Source organism: Penicillium brevicompactum (assembly GCF_028827555.1).
Source record: "Penicillium brevicompactum strain IBT 35665 chromosome Unknown utg000001l_segment0_segment0, whole genome shotgun sequence".
Classification (NCBI taxonomy): Eukaryota; Fungi; Ascomycota; class Eurotiomycetes; order Eurotiales; family Aspergillaceae; genus Penicillium; species Penicillium brevicompactum.
The window spans coordinates 6,127,614-6,146,551 of record NW_026623203.1 but is presented as its reverse complement, the minus strand read 5'-3'; the positions used below and the strand labels follow the sequence as shown (position 1 = coordinate 6,146,551).

At 47.7% G+C, this 18,938-nt stretch overlaps 4 protein-coding genes across 4 annotated transcripts; all 4 read left to right on the top strand.

Annotated features, from left to right (window-relative positions):
• Window positions 1–317: 317 nt before the first annotated feature.
• N7506_001912 (uncharacterized protein) lies at window positions 318–586 on the top strand (the record flags this gene model as incomplete). Its single annotated transcript, XM_056951208.1, has 2 exons — window positions 318–422; window positions 479–586. The coding sequence occupies 2 exons, from the start codon at window positions 318–320 to the stop codon at window positions 584–586; spliced, it is 213 nt and encodes a 70-aa protein (XP_056817123.1).
• A 6,612-nt stretch (window positions 587–7,198) lies between these two features.
• Window positions 7,199–7,981, top strand: N7506_001911 (C2H2-type zinc finger protein; the record flags this gene model as incomplete). Its single annotated transcript, XM_056951207.1, has 1 exon — window positions 7,199–7,981. The coding sequence occupies one exon, from the start codon at window positions 7,199–7,201 to the stop codon at window positions 7,979–7,981; it is 783 nt and encodes a 260-aa protein (XP_056817122.1).
• A 998-nt stretch (window positions 7,982–8,979) lies between these two features.
• N7506_001910 (uncharacterized protein) lies at window positions 8,980–10,927 on the top strand (the record flags this gene model as incomplete). Its single annotated transcript, XM_056951206.1, has 2 exons — window positions 8,980–9,313; window positions 9,363–10,927. 2 exons carry the CDS (start codon window positions 8,980–8,982, stop codon window positions 10,925–10,927), a joined length of 1,899 nt encoding a protein of 632 aa, XP_056817121.1.
• A 3,833-nt stretch (window positions 10,928–14,760) lies between these two features.
• On the top strand, window positions 14,761–17,422 carry N7506_001909 (uncharacterized protein; the record flags this gene model as incomplete). The annotated part of the gene is made up of 3 exons (XM_056951205.1): window positions 14,761–14,963; window positions 15,012–17,181; window positions 17,393–17,422. The coding sequence occupies 3 exons, from the start codon at window positions 14,761–14,763 to the stop codon at window positions 17,420–17,422; spliced, it is 2,403 nt and encodes an 800-aa protein (XP_056817120.1).
• Window positions 17,423–18,938: the final 1,516 nt, after the last annotated feature.

Genomic DNA, 18,938 nt, shown 5'->3' with positions numbered 1-18,938 from the left:
AGCTTTGACAACAATCCTAGAATTCACATGTGAGCCTCAAGACATAGAAAGGACCTGATTCAAACTGTTCAAGGTCAAATAAATCCCTATCACATCCATACATGCTGAGTTGGGAGGACTCGGCTGGATCCGAAGCAACGGAAGCATCCGAAAAAGAAGCATAAGATGAAAATCGAGACCCATGGTAGTGCATCAGGCAGAAGGAATATTGAAACGAAATTCCAAAGTTGTCATGGTGGAGTCTTCCAAGGTTATGCAGCAGGACCTGAAAGCACACTTGACCATTATTTAATGACTTCCAAAACAACACCCGAACCATGGGATATATCGATGTCTACGATATACGTAACCACTCGAGTGAAACCATGCTGCGCTGGCGCTACCTGATGAGATGGCTAGATAGCACCCCGAAGAGCTCGAGGGTGAGCTGAACATACTCAGATTGTTTCGGTGTGACCTCGCGGCTTGTATAGCTCAGCAAGCTATTCACAATATCTTCAACGACCCCTGCAAGAAGCTAGAGCCCGAGCGCAAGAAGTTGAGTCGGATATGGGCTCTGAGAAGCCGCGCGATCCGACAAGCATAATGTCAATGACAAACAAAGACAGTCATCGACAAGCCTCGCAGAGCCTGGTTGCTTCAAACATTCTCAGACGAGAGTATATGGGTTCGTGTGTTTGGCGGTCTTGGAAACGAGTGATAATGGAGTAGGAAAAGTATGGGAACTCGGAGTAAAGGTCCGAACGTCACTGGCTCGTTATCATAGCAAGAAGATTGCCATCGACCTAGGCGCAGTGTCATTGCTGCTGGCCTGTTTGTGATTTGTATCGAGCTTACGGCCGGGGACCGTACCTTGCTGCTCCCTGAATGGACGTGTTGTGAAGGAGGTAGATACGACGACGAAAGCCTAGGAAGCTCAATTAGATGGATGACCCAAAGAGATATCGCGGCGCTCTCAGTTCCACCTGACACTCGACAAAGGGCAAGACTATCTAGTCTTTGATGGGAATTTCCCAGAATCACGGGCAAAACGTACAGAGTGTGGCAAGAGATTCCAGGGTGTATCAGGGTATGTAGCACTGCCAGGTTGCTCCGAGTGTGCCCTGGATAGGGTCAAGATCGATTCCAGCAAGCGGCTTTCGACAGCTTATTGCGCAACAAGGCAGGACAAGAGTATTTGTTTCGAGGGATATTCTTTTGGATCAATAGTGCTCGCTGGAATGACTGAAGAGGAACTGAGGGAGGTAAGAGGTCTGGGTCTTGTTGCAAGAGTTTCCTAGAGATTCAATGCTCATGGCATGTCAGCTTATGGGCTGACCATCTCAATTCGCAGTACGATATCTTTATGACTGGATAGTGACTGGCTAATCTCGTGCTCGATTCTGAATAGTATTCAACAGCTATCGCAGCGGCAGTGACATCTACCTTGTCAGTTCGATATCGATATCACCAAAGAACAGGAAAGCCACAAATAGATTTCAATTTTGATTCAATTCACCTGGGCATGAGGTTCGGGTGACTTTGGTGGTAGGATTCTCTCCCCTTCACGCTCTCGTCAGTGTTCCATCCTCCAGCCATTCGTCCTTTCGCATCAATCCACACTGACATCTGCCATCTCCCAGCGGGGCGGCTCGAAAAAAAAAAACAAAGCAAAACAAATTAACAGGATAGACCCCAGTATCTGACCCCTCATCCAGGGCCTTCCAACTAACGTAACAACAACACGATAGCCGCCATCTACGAAGTCTCTCTCCACCACATATGCAGGGGTCAACCTATCAAGCCTCAAATTAATTCCCTTTTCACTTGGCAGCCTAGTATAAAGACCAAGATAGAATGGAGCACGATAGCCCATCCACCAACATGACGTCTCCGCTTACGCAGCCCGGATGGGTTTGACCACGCTAGTAAGCCCTTGAGGCTTGCCTGTTTGAGAATAATCGATGCAGGGCAGTCACCAAGGGAAACACAGAAGGTTTCGTTCTCGCCAAAAACGAAAAAAAGGTGCGTATTGAGATCATTGTTTATGCACGCTGGAGCCCATACATCACTGTATAGGTCTAAGCCACACACCATTAAAGTCCATGGGTACGAATGCACTCTCGTCAGCCATCCGCCACTTTTCGCTACTCCACTCCAGGACTCCCCACAACGCAGTCGAACCCTTTTTCAGTAAGTAAACGATAATGCTGAACTAGTAGTTGGATAATGGAGTTTATTCGTACGCTCCACGTCAGTCAATGAATGTTTATTTCGGTCCGGTTCCTAGGTTCAATCTAGTTTAAATTACGACGATCCACTCTCGGATACGAGTGCGATAACCATATCCTCAAGCGAAGTCGGCAAGATGAAGTTTGAATAATGGGGATCGTGGGTATCAGATCCACCAGTACGGAGTAATTGCTTAGATTTTGATTTTATGCTGAGGCATTGCATACATCAAGTGTTATGCAATGTGGTTGGGTTTACTTGAGAGGATTTGAAATCGGGATGCACCTTCCCGAGGGAAGATGAAGTTCACAATGTTGCAGCCTAGAATACTGGGCTTTGATTTTGGAAATTGGTAAGGCCTTACAACGTACATGTATGATATGTTTTGCAGGGGGTAAAAAAGGTTGAAAGATGGATGTGCTTGTAGTTGATCTGCCATCTTGCAAAGGGTACGGAGTACATTTTGCGGAATGAACGGATCTTACAGTCTACTTGACGCCACGGGTGACTATCCGGAGCTAGCTCATACCATTCTCAATACCAGTGTGAACATAGCATGTGAGCAGACAATCAGAGACAAACAAGACCTCGGGAATCTTGTCACAAGCAGTTCAACTTATGAGCATTATTACCCCACCAAAATTACAGCTTATTAAGAGGGGTGCACGCATTGTATGTATACAGCAATAAAGGCGTGCGATGGTGATCGGATAGAGCGTAGCGCATGCTAGCACTAACTATTGCTGTCTTATTAGTCCATGGGTGGCTTTGGTATCAACTCCGGATCCGAGGTCGCCAAAAGCGGCAAGCAAGGCTACTAGGAATATATCAAGGGTATGTACGGAGTATCTTGATGAGAGCCTGGATGCACCATGATCACATTAAAACTGCATACAGACAAGGCTCCGGCAGTTTTATGAAGCCAGAGAATGACTTGGTTCATTGTTTTCTGTCAGCTGGAATGAGTATGATGCATATTGGTTTGGAAATTTCGTCCCAGCGTTGCTTCTATTAACAAAACTGTTGACTGCATAGACAGATATCCGAGCAAACTGTGCCATCTGTCAATAGCCAATGTGAAGTCAATGCAAAGAAACCAAGACACTGAGGCCTCTAGACATCTAGGCGCATTGGGCGGTGAAGTGACAGAAAGACGGTGATTCGCGGCAGTTCCGCGGGACGCTACCGGAGGAGCTGGCCAAAACTCCGCTTTGTAAGCAGACACTAACCACGGAAACAGTGGATGTCAAGCATTTCAGTTTCGAGCAGGTCGTAATGGTAATTGCAAATGTACTAAGTTGTTACAAGATTATTCAGGGTTGAGTTCTGCATTATTGAATATAAGCGTTCCAAGGTTATTCTAAGGTTATATGCCCCTAGATAGAAGGCGCCCCGTTTCCTCGAAATAGATGAAAGATCAATAGCACGAAAGCCACCTGCAGCTTAGTGGCGTGGAGCAGGAAGACTGACCGAAGCGAAGTCTCCACCACCTATCAGCGCTCGGAGAAAAGCATGATGACCGCAGCCGGATCGGCTTATGGAGAAAGCATCAATGCGGAGGACCTGTTATGATTTGACTAGTGATGGGATATCCAGTTCTAAAAATCAGGCAGCAGTTTGATGTAAGTATACAAGTATAGATAAGTATGGGGCTGTGGCTGTGTGCTTGAGATGTGGTAAAAATACCAGCGTACGGAGTACGGAGACAATCATACCAAGTAGTTAATCTTGTGCGGGGACTGAGTGGGGAGAAACTGGTTTTTTTTTCTTTTCTTTTCCATCGGTGTCGGATATAAAAGTTCCGATCGGGGGGCCAGGGACAAAATTGGGGTCCAAAAGAAACGAATCAATGGCGGCTTTACATTTAGAGTCTCAGCGCCGCGCTCCAAATATGGTTATCTCAAGCCACGCAAATAACAAGGCCGCGTGGGCAAAAAAAAAAGGTGGCGGGTGCAGTAATAAATGGGGGTCTTGAGTGCCGCTAACCGAGATTGGGTAGTTAGGGCGAAGCTATACAAAGTCGACGTATGGACTAGTCTTATCTCAGTAAGCGGGAGGAGCCTGGCCACGAGTCCCTGCGTTCTAGGGTGTGAATTTACTGTGTCCGGAGAGTAAAGAAGGGTCCTTTCAGGCACGTAAGACGACGGGATCAGTCAAGCTTGTGGCGTAAGCTGGGAGAGTGGGACGACCGAGTCAAACACTATCCCGCTAGTCAAGTCAAGCACTGAAGGGTATTCGTCTCAAGCTGGACTAGACACCTCGGACTACCGTGGATATACGTAGGCTGCATACGTATGCCTCGTGCAGCTTCGATGACAGACAAATCACCGCTCGGCTGGAAAATCCCCAGACCTGCCGGTGCCCTGAGCCCACGAGCCACACCCCGTGAAGGTGCGTTCCAGATCGGAGAGTTGAAGCTTGGCCTGATCGACGTGTCTACCTGTACATGTACAACGTCTCTGTGCAGAAGATGGCATGTGCGTGATCAAGTAGAATAGGAAAGTCTCCGAAGTCGGTCTCTGACATCTTTGTATACTGAAGCTATGCAGTATGCAGTTCGCGACGGAATCAAGCTTTCCAAACTCCCGATCAGTTAGCTTTGAGTGTAAATTTCCATGTCAACGGCGTGAAGAAAGCTTCCATACGTCGCCATCTTACGTATGTACACTGAGCGGGAGGTTGTTCCAAGGAGCGGGGCGGGCGCTGGACGCGTACGAGTACGAAAGGCACGGGCCAGTCCCTTTACCCCCCTGAGCCCTAAATGTCATGTTGACGCAGCTTGAGAAGTGGTGACAGACGATCGTAGCAGATTAGGTTATCTTTTGAATAACTATATTGTACTCCGTACTTATCAATCGTCTTGGAGGTTGGAGTCCCTATAGCAAACGATGAAAATCCCAACTGACCCGAACCCGAACACTCGGCCTAGATTACCTTTATTGAGTGTGTGTGAACCGAGCTCCAAAAACCAAGAAATGATCGCAAATTGTCTGACTTCTCAGGGCCGGGCCTTCGGATCTTCCATATCTGAGTACACTTTTTTTTCTGTAAAAACAATAATAATAAATAAAATAAAAGTACTCCGTATTAACTACAATTTTCTCTTCGTTTTATCGTAGGGCGAGATAGGCTAAACCACAAAAGGCAACTAAGAACAGCGCTAACAAATCAAACACAGTCCAACCAGAGTAAGGAATCCATAAATGGAGATCCATCATTGAAGATCCAGAATTGAGAAATGAGAATACAAGAAAATCGGCGAGCCCTTGGAATACCCGAGCCGGAAGTTAGTTCCAAAACAGGCCAAGTCTCCAACATCATCACTTACGTATGTCGCATCTCTTTCGCATGCCTTTGCATTTATTTGGATTTCAGAGGTTTGGAACGTATGGGGAGATTTTCATCTTACTCCGTGCTGAACACTACCGGCGGTATGGTATACGAGGAATGCATGAAAAAACCAACAGGGCTAAAAACTTGTCCGTGCCGACCTCGGGAGCGGATTTTCCAGGGATCCCCTAGATTGAGAAAGATCTGTACCTTAGTTACAGGTTGCACTCTAATTATCCGAATGGTCAGGGTCCAATGGTCTTATGATTGTCCGTAGTTCTGCCGAAAAGGTGGATCGTTTCTGTTTTCGCTTCACCCAACCGAAGCCCTAGTCCGAATGGTAAGCACTCTCGGAGTTAAGACTTTGATTCCCCCCTCAGGTTTCTCAAGGGCTGAACAGAAATTCATAATGCAAGGGAAAATCAAAAAGAAAACAAAGGAAAATCGGAGATATTTTTGGAGTGTATGAAACCCGAAGTTCAAACAAGACTACGAAAAAGCTAGAGAACTGATCTTCTCAGGGTCGCGGGCCGGAAGAAACGGAGAAGGAAACGGGTCTGCACAGGGTGGATTAGGGGTCTGCGTATTAATGCGGTTTTTATAGATTACTATATTACAATTGCACCTTTTTCTTTTTTTTATTACATTTTAGATATCCTTTTTTTGATTTTCTCCTACTCCACTACGCTAACATAGCGTGTTCGGTATCGTGTCTTCTGGGGAGCCTCGACAGACCCTGGAGCTTGGCTTCTTTCGCCTTTTAGTATAATAAGTTTAGATGCGCCAGGCTTGGCTTGTCATCATTTCTCTCCTTCCTCCCTCCTTCAAACCTTCACTTCTTGATTTGTATTCTTATACCCTTTGATTGCTCTCCACCTTATCTTGTATCCCTCTCCGCCTCTCATACCTCCACGCCTATTTCATTATCTTCAAAGCGTAGAGCGCCTGAAGCTAAATACCCTCCCCCCTCCCCCCACCTGGGCAGAATATCTATCTGGAACAGCACCTGTCTTTTGAACGGGTAGACAACCGGTATTGAACTTCGACCTTCCTGCAACCTCCCCAGGCCGGTTTGCAACTGCCGTTAAGGATTGTGTTCCCCCACATCCAATTGCAAAATTGGAAAAGCAAAACCAAATTCGTCAGAAAGAATTTGGGTCTCGGAAGAAATCCTGCCGCTGCGAGCAGAGACGATTTGTCAGACCCCAGCTCGATCTCCGACAGCAGAGATCCAATCGTCCGGGATATAGTACTAGTACTCCTCGCCCCAGTCCCTTCGGTCACCTGAAAGCAACGCACGGAGTGCAGCACAGACTCGAGTCATCGGGCTTCTGTTGAGGCCTACAGGCGAAGTGCCGATTTAGGGTCTAATGTTGTCGACTTGTTACACGACGCAGAGGACAAACATCTTTCGAGAGCCGCTGGTGCGTTTGCCGTGTCCCCCAGGGTGGCAAGCAGGAAGCGAGATGTTCTCTCTTCTTCTTCCTTGTCCTCTCCACCCTCCTCCCCTCGTCTCAGTCCGGCGATATCTCGAGTTCTCACGAACATCCAGAGGCCCCGGCTGAGCCGGCTGCTAGTACATCCCAAACTAACGTGTATCTCTGCTTTTTAGTATAGCTTTCCAGCCCCGGTGACGAGACATCGGGGCATTGAGGAGATGTCCAGCTGCAGGACGAGTATTGTGTCCATTCTTAATAATGACGACAATCCATCCTTTGCGGTTCGCTCCGCACCCCGACTCACTCGGACCCAAACTTCGCCATCTTATCACCCACAGCAACCACAACTGCCCCCGCCCGAGTACACCCGGCCTCATGCTTCATCCGAGTCCCCAGCTGCATCACCCCGGGGCACCAGACACCCCTTCGACCCGGTGACTGAAGCCGTTCAACCCGTTTCCCCGGGCTCTTCCAATGGATCGGCCTACGATTATATCACCAGCCAACCGTCAGCTTACCACCCCTATGCCCGGCAGGAATCGCGACGGGAACCTTACCAGTTCCCAGCTCGCGGGCCCGCACCTCCCAGGACTCCCCCAGAGACCCGCTCAACCTCTGAAACCACTCAGTCTGGACCTCGGGCAACAGGGAGAAAGAACAAGTACCCATGTCCCTACGCCGCCAGCCACGGGTGCTCAGCGACCTTCACGACTTCCGGCCACGCAGCGCGTCACGGCAAAAAGCACACCGGTGAAAAGAGTGTGCATTGCCCCATCTGCAACAAGGCCTTTACGAGAAAGGATAACATGAAACAACATATTCGCACCCATCGCACTCACTCCGATGATATGCGCTCTACCTCCGAGACAGAGACTGAGGGTCGATGGAACGTGGCTCGTCCTGATTCTACTTATGCGTCGGCTTCGCATCAGCGCAATGTCAGTCAGCTTACGGAGCCCGGGGTACCACCTGTTCCTGGGTCGGCTTCGACGCCCCAATGAGCGAGTATTAATTCTCCCATGTTGAGTTTACGACTGTCCCCATTTTTTGGGGGTCATTTGAACTTCAGTCTCGCCACTGCTGTGCGGTGTACTTTGATTATGTCTTTCTATTCTGATGTTTGGGTTCATTTTTTATTTTTTATTGGTTTTTGGTTATCTTTGTGGTTATCCCTTTTTTTTTTTTTTGATCTTTTGTCATGGATCTACATGTTCCTCATACCTCAGCGATCATCTGCATGGCACGGGAGTTTCATATGCGAAACGTACCGTGTTTTATCTGTTTTAGTGGCTTACTGTTTTATATCCCTGCTGTACCATGTTCTGACGGAATCAGATCTGGAGGCTATCATAGTGTATGAAATGCAAAAATGTGTACGAACAGAATTATACCTTTGAAACATGAGATTAGTATAAAGCCAAGTAAATACGAAGTGTGGAAGACCAGTGGGAATTGCGGGGAAGACGAGCCGTGGAACCATTTGTTTACGTTTCTATCAAAGTCTCTCCTCTTCACCTCCCAGGGGTCTCCTGGTTACTTGTGGCCAACTCGGCGGTCAATATGTAGGGCTGGCCTGTCAGGGCTGTCACTCTTCCTTGATCCTCCCTGCAGGATGACGTCGGAGATAATTTATCGATACACGACAGTCTAGACGCTCATTCGACGGGGGTGGTATTTCCCACTCGATGGAGTCCGGCCACAACGTCATTAGGGTAAAAATTGAATCCGGTATATATAGCAAAGGAATTGGAACTTTTCAAAGCGAAGTTTCTTTTCCTGTACTTTTGAAGCCTGTATCAAATTCTCTCGAGCCACACTGCCAAGTCCCCCTCAGCCCCAAATCCCATCTGAACCCACATCGACGTCACGCCACCCCAGCCCCGCCATATACTCTCTCCTATTTTTCATCTCTCTCTCTCACACACACCATATCGTCCCAGTGAATGGTAGAAGTTCACCAATATCGACTTTTATCTTTCATTTTGATCCGAACCCCACCATGTCGTATTACGACGACCGTCGGTATCACTCACCCCGCGACCGCTATGCACGTCCAGTCAGCTACGCTGATCCGTACGATGACCCGCCTCGTTATGCAAGGCACGAGCGAGACTATGTACCCCGCAGAAGCAATGACTCGGTAGTCGAAGAAGTCCAGCGTGAATATCCACCAGGCTCGGACTACGGCTATGAGCGCAGGTACACTCGACGACCGACGCGACCGGTGCAGGAGACGGTGCGCCGATCTTCTTCGGTCAGCGGTTACGACCCCCACTACGATGCTGCATACAGACGCCCCCGTCCTCGTCGAACAGCACACCACGAGGACAGACGTGAGTAAGATATAATCGATCTGGTGAATTAATTCTAACGTTTCCCCAGGCTCTCGTCGCCCCAGATACGAATCTGATTCTTCTCCAAGTCGCTCCCCACCTCGCCACAGACGCCGAAAGTCATTCAGCGAGCAAGCTCTGGGCGCCCTAGGCCTCGGAGGTGCTGCAGCTGCGTCTGGTCATAGAGACCGTGGCCGCGACCGCTCCCGTCATCGCAACAGATCATACTCCCGTTCACCATCGGACTCACGCAGTCGCCATGGCCGTAACCATCGCAGCAGCGGACGTGATAAGAGTCAGCAACGTATGATACAAGCTGCTCGCGCCGCTTTGACAGCCGGTGCCGTCGAGGCATTCAAACAGCGCAAAGAGCCGGGTGAATGGGCCGGTAATAAGGGAAAACGCGTTCTCACCGCTGCAGTCACTGCTGGAGGTACCGATGGTCTTGTCGACAAGGATCCCAACAAGCACGGCACTCGCCATGTTGTCGAATCCACACTTGCTGGTCTCGCCGCTAGCCATTTCATCGGCGGCGGCTCACGCTCACAGTCTCGTGGTCGGAATTCAGCCGGTAGTGGTCTCAAGAACCTTGCTGCTACTGGCGCGATCACGGCCGCTGGGAAAGAAATCTTTGACCAGGTCGCGGGATCTCGATCTCGATCTCGGCCTCGTGGTCGCCATGATTCCCGTAGCGATGACGAGCGTGGATCCCACAAGCGAAGCAAGAGTGTCCAAGACTACATCACCAAGGGAATGGCTGCCCTAGGACTGGGAGAGCAAGAAGATCGGCGCCGCGATGACCGCAGCGGAGATAGCAGAGATTCTCGACGAGAGCGAGAGCGAGATTATCGAGAGCCTCGGGGACACCGAGAGAGAGACGATCGTGAGAGACGTCATCGTCGGGATAGATATGACGACTATTCTGGTTCAGATGCGGACAGTGATTACTACAGCAGGGATTCACGACGAGGCAGAGGCTCGAGAGATGTAGGTCGAACGCGTTCATTGAACGGCGGAAGAAACCCCCCCAATGCATTCGCGCGTAGTGCACCAACCAGTGCACCGCGTGATGACAAGCAATGCGACCACTCAAACTCCGAGAGTGATTCTGACTTAGGCGACAGTTCTGACGAGAAGAAGCAACGCAAGAAGTTGAAGCGTGATGTCCTGGTGACAAGCGGTTTGGCTAGTGTTGCTACTATCCATGCCGCTCATGGTCTGTATGGTAGCATGGAAAAGAGAAAACAGCGCATGCAGCAGTTGAAGGAGGGAGAGATCACACCTGAGGAGGCTCGCAAGCGTCGCATGAAAGCTAACACCATGGATGCCGTGAGTATTGGCCTTGCGGCGCTTGGTATCAAGGGTGCATATGGTGAATGGAAGGAGGTCAACGAGAAGCGCAAGGAAAACCACCATTTCCAGGAGGAGTGTGCTCATCGTGCCGTGAAACGAGAAATGCGACGGGCGAAGAGTCAGAGCACACCGTCGAGGAGTCGTTGGCCGGATGAGATTGAATATGCTCCGTCTTCGAATGACTCTTGGAAGGATCACACTCCGATTTATCGTGATGGAAACCCTTATGCCGCCCATGAAGCGCCGCAAATTTCTTACTAGGCTTTTATGAGTGTTACGAACTTTTATGCTTTTTCATGACTTATGAGACTATGACTTGACGTGGTTGCTCTGGTGGATTCCCTTTTTTGTGGATTTGGTTTTTTTTTTTTTTGAGCCTGATACGAATGAGTAAGACTTTTGAACTATGGCTATACAAGCGTAAATCAACTGGAGATGAGATTCTAAACCAGAAGTGCTAGAAACATCTATGAGAGAATAGATAAAATACATCTATAACAGATAAGTAGGCCTGATACAGCTTTTAGCAACAAAAGTTTAGAAAAACAGCAAAAAAAGGATCGGCCCGAGCCCGGGATTGAACCGGGGACCTCGCGCAATTGTGCTTTGGGTGAACCCTAAGCGCGAATCATACCACTAGACCACCCGGGCGATTGATGAATAAAATTTTGAAACTATGGCTACACAAGCGTGAAAAGCTAGAGATGAGATTCTAAACCAGAAGTTTTAATGAGGTTTATTAGGGAATATGTTAGATATTGTAATGGGGAAACTGCGCCACATCCCAGGCGCGCCACTGTGACTAGTTTTGGCAGCTTTTGCTTGCAATCTCATAGTTTTGCAATCCAAACATCCTACACCTCTCTGAAGAACAGCATCTATCTCCTATTCTGGTAGCTTATGGGGCCTCGCTGCCTCCCTGTTCCCGCCGAGCACTGAGCACCCCCGTCGTCTTGCCTGCGATGTCAGACCGCCAGCGCGCTCTTCCCACTATAATATCTTATGTTACAAACGGGTTAGCCTAACATAGTTTTTTTTTTTTTTTTTTTTTTATTCCCCTACGGAGTAAAAAAGAACACGTACAAAAACAGCAAAAGAAATCGGCCCGAGCCCGGGATTGAACCGGGGACCTCGCGCAATTGTGCTTTGGGTGAACCCTAAGCGCGAATCATACCACTAGACCACCCGGGCGATGGATGAATACATTTTTCAAAATATGGCTACACAAGCTAGCAAACTAAGTAGAGGCAGAGATTCGGTCGCAAGTGTTGGAGGGGTCCCGTCGGGCTCGCCCTATCTCTTCAGTCTTGAGCTCCCCAACCATCTCTCTTCTTCCTCTTTTGCGCATGCATTTAGATAGATTTCAATACTACGCAACTGGTCTCGTTTCCTCCAGGGCTCTATTTTATACCCTATCATGAATTATAAAGCCTGATAGGCTGACATAGTCATTCTAACCGGCGGTAACACCGACACATCCTGTCTGATTTCTGACTACTTCCGTCGTGGTCCCGAGGTCCACTAGCTGGCCTAACCCGTAGAGCCTCATCATCCCTAGATCTGACCTTAAGTCATTATTTTATCAATTTGATTGCTGGATCTGACAATTTAGCGTCATCATCATTATCTCGCTGAAATTTGCAATTTAGTTTCATCAGCATCACCTTACCTAAACCATGTCAACTAATCTCGCCAAATGAAGTGGTTTAGCACCTTAATAGAATGTCATACATTGACACTTCCGACATATCAAAACCATCATCTCTCGCTATCTTAACACTTTGCCTGATCCCGCAATCCAAGGCACTCATCACAGTCCCAAAACGACAAAATTACCTAAATGCTGTCACCAATGCAATTCCCAAATGTGTCAACAGATATACACCTCCGTACAAAACTCCCAGACCGAAGTGTACCATAACGTACCAAAGGTATACGCAATAGTACAGTACCTCCCAATTTTACCAACAACACCAATTGCGCACCTCCATATCTTGAATCTTCCCCTGACAATGCCAGCTTTACCCAGGCCTCCCTGTCTGGAACCCGCGAACCATGCTTGAGACTACCGACCAAGCCACAGTTGCCAATCACTAGCCTGTCCTCCGATCATAAAGGGTACTCGGGGTATCACCAAACATATATGGGTACCAATATCACTTTCTAAGGTTACCTAACCCAGATCTGGCACCTGGGTAGATCCCGTATTGCCGGCACATACTGTAGTTCACGCTCAGCTGCTAAATCTACCATACTTTCCAACGCAGACGTACAACGTTTTTTTGCCAAATGGTCTACAATCAACAGATCTCACTCGCTTGGAGCATTTCTCACCAGCACTACAGCACCTGCTTGCTACCCTACTTGCTCGCCTGCTTGCTCAATTACTTTCCCACATCACCTAAACAAGGCACCTGACCAGCTCAACTAGTCAAACTCGCCATTCCCCATCATGGATCAATTCTATCGTATTCACCAACAAACTCTGTTTTCCGATGTCAGTCTTCATGCTCAGAACCAGAGTATATCTCGCCATTCCATACATCTTTTCGTAAATCAAATCAGTTATTCAACTCTTAACGATTCTCATAGAACCAAAGTGTCCCTTCCACCATACAACTTACCTCGTATTTATATGGACACAAGCATTCCTATCTTATTCTGCTTGACTATTCAAGATATTCCTTTTGATGATCGGCTTCTTGGCTCATCTCTCTCGCCCTTATTATCCCAACAATTTCCACAATATTTCTACTTCGCCTAATTTCATAGTTGACGCCATCCATCCGGGGGACGACCCCTATATTATCCACCCGCGCTTATTTCTATATATAATGACAAATTCTGACTACTTTAGTCCACAACCCCTTCGTAAGTTTGTTGTTTTTGGTCATCTTTCTTGCTTTCTTACTACTGCGCCCCCAAAGTCTCGTTCATGGAGAATGCTAAAGAGATCTGTTGGGGTAGGAGGTAATGTGTTCCTTCCCCTTTTTCTCTCCAACAAACCTTGGAAGAGACATTGACCAGAGCCTGGGATCGGCGAGAACCTCGCGTAATTATGGTTTGAGTGACCCCCTACATAGTTGGTAAGTAAATTGGATGTTTTAGGAAGTCATGAAAGTGGGATGGATATAGTACTAAGCGTAAATCCCACCACTAGACTACCCAGGTCGTAATAAAAGCTCGCTACATTATGGTTTTACAGAGGAACAAAGGGATTCTAAAGGGAGCTTTATATGATGATGATGGAAACAAGGTTATCCATTGGTAACGAAGAAACTTAAATGGGCGAAGGAAAGAAGAAGAAGAAGAAGCAAGCATAAATAGCAAAGGGAAGCAATCAAACGATCAGATGGCGTGGGGTAGCAAGTAAGCAAGTAGGATGATGATGGATGACGAGAGGAAGCAAGCAAGCAAACAAACAAGCGTTTGCGAGAGAGAGAGAAAGAGATTATGTGATGCTTGCAGAGCATGAAACTTTATGTACCAGCTCCATAATGTTCTTTCTTCTTTCTCCACGGATCATCATGACCTCTCTAAATTCTATTCTGTCACGTGTTTCATCATATCTTGGTTCTCATTCATTGTCTTTGACCACATTATTTTTCATCTTAGATGAACCTGCACTAACACTCCCCAACTTCCCCGAGATAAAGCGTTACCGCTCATCATAATGGTTATTTACGCGGACCCCAAACCTTGTACCAACTGTGGGATGATGCAAGAGGGACACACAAGGAAAAACTGCCCGGAAATAGAGTGCTTTGGGTGTCATGAGCGCGGCCACATACTTCGTGACTGCCCGAATGCCGAGTGCAGATACTGCCATCGAACGGGTCATGCCATATCCCAGTGCTCTAAGGATAAGGAAAAATGTTGGCCAATAATCGCATGGAGCAAAGGAATTCCCTTCGCTCCCCTCTCTCGCAGACATACGAGCAACAACTTTACATCCGTGGCGCATAGAGCCCCAACCCCCCGCTTCTGTGGATGCTGCCCAGGATTCCTCTTTAGTTAGCCTTATGATATCCCCTGATATCCCACAGAGCCATTGGATACTAAATTTCGAACAGGAATCCTGGGAAATAGTTCCAATGGTTGTCTTCCCGAACCTTCACGGCACCATTTGTCAGTTGGCCTCACGATTAGCAACTGATCCCGATGTTTACTTGCAACGCCTTCCATACCATTCTGTGATCACAAATTGCGGGGGACCAAAGAAGATGGCTGACCTGCTCTTGGGATGGGTTGACCCTCACATTAAGACCCTTGAGGGTAGATTGATTCGAACAGAAGAGTATGTGGACGCCAAACCTGATAATTTTAGTCTTTAACATCTCCAAAGTCTTCTCATGGTTCAGGCCAATCAGAACGGGCACTGGTGCCCGCACGGAGGGTACTTAGACATTGTCACGGACTCAAGAAACCACGAATACTGGCGTGCCTACCCGGGCCAATCTACATCTCCTCCGGATCGTATTAGAATACACAATCGGGCAATCCTACGTGGATCTCAAAACACACTGCATTACTTCGTCATTGCCCAAGGACAAGGATATCGAGCAGCAAATTGGCTTAAGCTTTGGGAAATACCAGAGGAGACATCACCATCAAATACCTTGCGAGCAGTGGCTTTGAATGTTCTAGAGATGACGATGTGTCGTGCCTTTGAATCGCTTCCGGGGAAGACTTTAGAGAAATACTTCGGGCCAAGAGAGGATGGGAAGCCATACACAAATCTTGGGCTAAACATAATTCCTCCTGTTCTGCAGGGTCTTTCCTTGGTGCCTTCTGTACGGAAACTCTTTTCCCAAGACCTGGAGATATCTACGGACCCCGACATCAATAAATGGCCGAGATTTTGGTATGAATATGGAAAACAAGCGGACAGATCCAAAATTCATTTTCAGCGTCCGTTGATGAAATCCTCAGAGCTCCATGATCGCTTTCAAGATGCCGTTCAGCATCTTTCGTTGAAGAAGTCTTTCTGTGGCAGTGAGCCTCTACCACATCCAAGTTCCAGCAATGTTGAGCTTTTGCAACGGTTGAGAGAAGATTTGGGGTCAACCAGCCTTCCCTGGGCTCTTCCGAACGGAAATCTTGAAGCACTGGTGGGTTTTGTCCTTGATGATTTCTGGCAAGAAAAGCCGGACCACTTGAGTAACACAAAGATATCGATTGCGAGCCAGCTTCAAGATAGTGGATGGAATACCACAAATTCTTTAATTTGGGCTGCAAACCCTATCTTGCGAGACTTGACGAAAATGTCGCAGTCCTTCCGATCGGTCCAAGAGAGTGAAAAGAAGACTTTTATTCGGTTTAATCAATCGATTCTCCAGCATAGCGGATTACGCGTGGTTCTCATGTGTGGACATGCAGTGCAGAACTTTGTTGTGCCCATGAAACGGCAAGAGACATGCCTTAAGCTAGACGCTGGGGAGTTTCCTGTATTCCTTGATTGCGACCGCGAGACAATTCAGAGGGTCTACATTTTGATTCCTAATCCAGCGGATGCATTTATCTCTCATGAATGGCGCAAGACTCACAAGATATCGGAGATACTTCACTTCACATCAGCAATCACCAAAACTCACGCAATTCGCCCTTACGCCGGTGATAGCTCATGCGTTCTAACCAGCGCCATACGGAATATCATGGATGAGCGCACAGGAGCCCATGAAAGCCTGACACTCGAAAACCTTCATCCTATGACTCGACTGTGGCTTGCTCGTCGAGGATTTGTTAAAGACAAAGATATCACTCTCCTACAGGAACTAGGAGGTGGAAGTCTTAGAAATTCGGTTTTTGTCTTGCTGCATGTAGCCCCGAGTCATGTTCAAAATGCCCCTACGACAGCCTCTATGAGCTCGTTTCATCGATCAAGCGATCGCCATGTGCCAAATTTTCATATTGACAAAGCGCATCTCGAAGCCATCGGTGAACTCTGTGAACAGCTGAGTAAGAGGCTGCCAGTTGATCTTTACCACCCAGCCATTGATTCAATCCAGGAGGCTATATCCAGGGAATCGGCATTGGAATGCGACGTTGGGGAGGCTGAGGTTGCTGAAAGAGAAGATTTAGAGGCCTCTGGGGCTTATCTCGATGACGAAGGCGTCTGTACAATTGCCCCTGGGGATCCTTTCGTAGTACGGGAAAAGGAAGTTCGCCGTGCACATACTGATGACCGAGACTTCACCATTGGAGACAAAACTCGACAAGATCTCTTGAAGGGCCGCAAATACAAGGGCACTCGAAGGCAAAATCACTTGAATCTAACGATACATTCGAGCATTATGCTGACTATTCCCGTCAATAATGCTCCAGAAGAAGTGATTGTCAAATTTGAAATTAAGCCAATTGGCCAAAGCCATCCAAATGTTTGGGCACAAGAGACAGGCGCGACCGAAAATGGATCACGGTTGGCTTTTTGTGTGACCTACAAACGAACTGACGTTGAGGTATCACTTTATGCCACCTCTGATAAGCTCAGAGATGCCTACAAGGCTAACTCGTTTGTACATTGGATGGAAGGGGAAGGAGTGAAAGACATCATTCAAAGACCAAGGCAGCTTGTTGTTGTGGGCAAATTGCACCAAGTGCTCCCTGAGGGTATTCCAGAGTCCGGTTCTTTTTATACGGACAATCACGCTACCTTGTGCCGCGCCCAAAGATTTATACCGACAGAATATACACAGTCCGAACAACACACACACACACACTCAACAGTCCGGGGGCGATGCGTGCGATGTGACCTGATCGGGATTTTGGCGGAATGCCACTATTTATCTTCAACACTATGTTCATCGGGTCCTCTGGTCTTGCCTTTCTTTTACTCTTAGCTCAATCAATACATTCTCATACATGATTTTTTGATCAATTTTATCAATGCGTGTAAGTAGTACTACGTCAGAATTTGGGTAGCCAGAACAAACATTTCAATAAGGAAGATCTTCTTGAAGAGCTTTCTCCATGTTCGAGGGGCGACACACAGAGGGCAGTCCTCATCTAGCCTTGATACCCGATGTGATACAGAGCTTGAGAGTGTAACATCTATGTTTATACCTGAAGAAAGGTTTACCCCACCCTGTAGTTAACCCTCAATAGGAAATGCTGGTTTAAGCGCCAAAAAAAAGGGGTGGGGGCTTGAGGTAATGAAGGAGAGGTACCGAAAAAATTTATCTTACAGATACCTTTTAAATCAATAAGAAAACCCAGCTGGTTTAAATACGTATCAACTTAGAGAGTACCATTTGAACCATGGGAAGAGTTTGAGATTTTGCATAAATTACCTGTCCGGGGGCATTTTACATGAGTCAAGATAATACTGAATGGCTCTAATTGTCATCCATCGCCCGGGTGGTCTAGTGGTATGATTCGCGCTTAGGGTTCACCCAAAGCACAATTGCGCGAGGTCCCCGGTTCAATCCCGGGCTCGGGCCGATTCTTTTTTGTTGATCAAGAAACCCTTCAAGTTTCAATGTCTTTTGATTTCAGATATGGTGTCTCGATATAATGGTTGAGGAGCCTTCTAATATTTCACCGTGTTGGAGTATGGGAAAGGGGGGTCGGGTACGGGACAGCCACAACAGTGAGATGCCATCACTAGGCATAAGATGGGTGAAGATGAAAAACATAGTTTGGAACGAATGAAAAGCTTAATTCCCTGAACTCGCGGGAACTACATAGTAGATAGTTGAGTTCACTCGGCCAGCAATATTGTAACCAAACCTGGTGATAACAACCTTGGAAGGTTTGCCTGTGGATGTATACGTATGCATACTAGGCCCCTGCATCTCTTTGGGGCCACAGTCGAGCCTGTCTGGTGTACGGGGGCCTCGAGATTTGCATTTACACTCGATGCCTCCTATATAATTGAGAGGCATCCCAGGAATCGGAGAATTTTGGATGTATAGCCTCGGGGGGGGACGCTCATTTCATGTATCTAACTCTTCGGCTTGAACCACATGTTGTTCCTTGGGCATAAGTACCGTTGGATCATTCTAAACTGTGACAAACCTGGTCCCATATATAGCGAGCGCAGTTCCAAGTGCCAGTCTTGGAATCCCGGTCTTTTGCCCTAGCGCAGTGGAATAGGGCTTGGATTTTGCCCCAGACCTGCTCCGGACATAGACTCACTGCTTGATTACAGTGCAAGGGCCTCATGAATCGATCAACACCCTGGTGTAGATCTATACGACGCTTTAGTTGGCATCGCTCCTCGATACTTTCAAAGGACTTTGTCACAGGCAGGTCTATCGGGGCGCATTCCAAG